At 43.0% G+C, this 2,648-nt stretch overlaps 1 protein-coding gene across 1 annotated transcript; it reads right to left on the reverse strand.

Annotated features, from left to right (window-relative positions):
- Positions 1-1,441: 1,441 nt before the first annotated feature.
- LOC112673281 (FXYD domain-containing ion transport regulator 5-like) lies at positions 1,442-2,035 on the reverse strand. Its single transcript, XM_049107710.1, has one exon. The coding sequence runs from the start codon at positions 1,963-1,965 to the stop codon at positions 1,573-1,575; it is 393 nt and encodes a 130-aa protein (XP_048963667.1). The 5' UTR covers positions 1,966-2,035; the 3' UTR covers positions 1,442-1,572.
- Positions 2,036-2,648: the final 613 nt, after the last annotated feature.

Consider the following 2,648-nt stretch of genomic DNA (forward strand, 5'->3'; position numbering starts at 1 on the left):
GGAAAAACTCTGGACTGTATTCTTTAATGCTCCTGGGCCTGAGCCTTGTCATAGTAGGTGCTCAGAAAGTATTATTGATTGGTTGAATGAACTGTGAAAGGTAATAATATTTTTGCCACATAATAATCTGCCATTCATTTGATACAAAAACAGAAGATTGCTTTGTGTTACAGAAGTATAAGAGCATGAATTTCTCCCAAATATGAAATATTAGCTTGTTATCATTAACAGTATTAGTAAGATAAACTAAAGAGACTTCATCTTTAAAAATATAGTTGAGAGCAGCCCCAGTGGCGCAGCGGTTTGGCGCCGCCTGCAGCCTGGGGTGTGATCCTGGAGACCCGGGATCCAGTCCCACATCGGGCTCCCTGCATGGAGACTGCTTCTCCCTCTGCCTGTGTCTTTGCCTCTCTCTCTCTCTCTGTCTATGAATAAATAAATAAAATCTTTAAAAAAATAAAATAAAATAAAGTAAAAATAAAAATAAAAATATAGTTGAAATTTAATAATAGAAATATAAATATGATCTGTGGGGAACCTGGATGGCTCAGTCACTTAAGTGTCCAACTCTTGATTTTGGCTCAGGTCATGATCTTAGGGTCATGGGATAGACCCCCACGTTGGGCTTTGTGCTGGGTGTGGAGCTTGCTTAAAATTCTCTCTTCCTTTTCCTCTGCCCTTCCCTCCCAGCTTGCTCTCTCTCTCTAAAAAAACAGAAAAGAAAAAAGAAATATATAAACATAACTTCAATCAGCAACATTGCCAATTGTTGTTCTCCATTTATATTTAGTGCTCCAAAATGTCAATATTTAAGTCAAATATCTACAAAAATATGTGCAGTTGATTTTAGCATAGTTCCCTTTTATCACAAGTGTCGAACTTTTCAATTTTTGAAAATGCTTCTTTTGAGAGACTGCTTCATGATGTCTTCTACAAATAAGGACTTATGTACTCAATTAACCATTGGATATACTGTTTCTGTGAAAGCAATAAATGACTACAAGAAGAGCATATTTATTTCTGGTTCCCAGTACCACTGTTCCACAGTTGCTTGAGGCATAATCACAGCGCCCTTGAGTGAAAGCTTTCTCCTACTGACATCTATGACATGGCAGGAAGAGTTGGGCTCACTATTAAGGACCGAGTTCCCTCATGCCTGGCTCTGAGCATCAAACTGATCACATACCAGCCTTTTTTCCCCCAAGTGTCAGACACCCTGATTCAACTTTGAAAAACCTACTAGTCCAGCTACTTAATTTCATTAACCAAGTAATCTGTTTTTTTTTTTTTCTCAAGGACCACAGTGCTTTACTTTTCGTCTGAACAGAATGGGTAATTGGGGGACAGTGCCCAGGGAGCCAGGCAGCCCTCAGGGTGGGCAGGGTGAGGAGCAGAGGGGTCTCGGGCCGTCAGCCCCCCCCCACCCCCCCCCCCACTCCATCCGGGTCTTCCCTCCCAGGCTGGGCTTTACTGACTATTCTGTAGGAGAGGGGAGGGAGGAGGCTGGGCACGGTGAGCTGGTGAGGACTCAGTCCTGGGGTGCCCATCGATGGTGTTTCCGGCCCCTACTTCCTACGGCCTCCACCTGTTATAATTCCGACATAACTGGGGTAACCACCTACATTTGCCACTCGTGAGGATGACAATGCCTGTGATGAACAGCACAGCTGTGACCAGTAGCCCCCGCTTCCGGAGAGTGTCCTCGTCGTAGGAGAAGGGGTCGTCTTCGCTGGAACCAGTTGGCCTGAGTGGGGGGTCCCGCCTGATGTCTCTGCCTGGAGACTGTCTCTTGGAGAGCGTGGTGCCTTTGGTGGGTTCAGGAGGAGTTGCTCTCAGGCTGCTCTTGCCCGTTGTCATCGTTGCCATCGCCTGATCTGCTGCTAGAAGCTCAGACGCTTCCGGGAGTTGTGGGGTCTGGGTCCCCTCCATCTGCTCCCATGTTGTTCCACCAGTCTGCAGGCCCATCCGAGGTGTGGACTGGGGTTCGCGGTGGACTGTGTCTGGGACTGGTGGGGTGTCCACTCACTTGTGTGAGTGTGTATGCATACGTGTCAAGTATGCATGCATTGAGATGGCAATTCACAGACCATAGAACTCAAATTTAAAAACAAAAGAAGAAAACTGGGTCTCAGGGAACATAAACCAATATGTCCAAACCATGACTGCATGTGGGAAAGATATCACATTTTCCTCCAATTAAGGCATCTTTGACAAGGTCAGTTTTTTTTTCATTCCCATGAATAACCTTTTGTGAGTCATTAATTAGACCCTTACATAATAACAAAGAAATTAACAAGAAAGTTTGATGTTAAATCAAAGAGATGAGAAAAGAATTCTTTCTCACTAAGAAAAGCTATTTTCATACAATTAAACAAATGGGCAGATGTGTTTTGTTGAGTTAAACATAGGTTTAGTTAATTCATACAAAGGTGCCTGGAGAACAAAAGAACTTTTAGTAGTGATGTTATCCTCAAAGAATACTCATAAGAGAGAAAAAATGCAAATGAAATCAAATTGGCAGAGAAAATTAATACATACAATTGCTATAATAGACCAGCTAATGTTGGTCTTAAAATTCAGTTATGAGGGGTGTCTGGGTGGCTCAGTTGGTTAAGTGTCTGACTCTTTTTTTTAAATTTTTATTTATT

Source organism: Canis lupus, chromosome X (assembly GCF_003254725.2).
Source record: "Canis lupus dingo isolate Sandy chromosome X, ASM325472v2, whole genome shotgun sequence".
NCBI lineage: Eukaryota > Metazoa > Chordata > Mammalia > Carnivora > Canidae > Canis > Canis lupus.

Bases quoted from the DNA above. Each gene is read 5' to 3' on its own strand.
- LOC112673281 (XM_049107710.1), bottom strand. From the start codon at position 1,965: ATGGGCCTGCAGACTGGTGGAACAACATGGGAGCAGATGGAGGGGACC.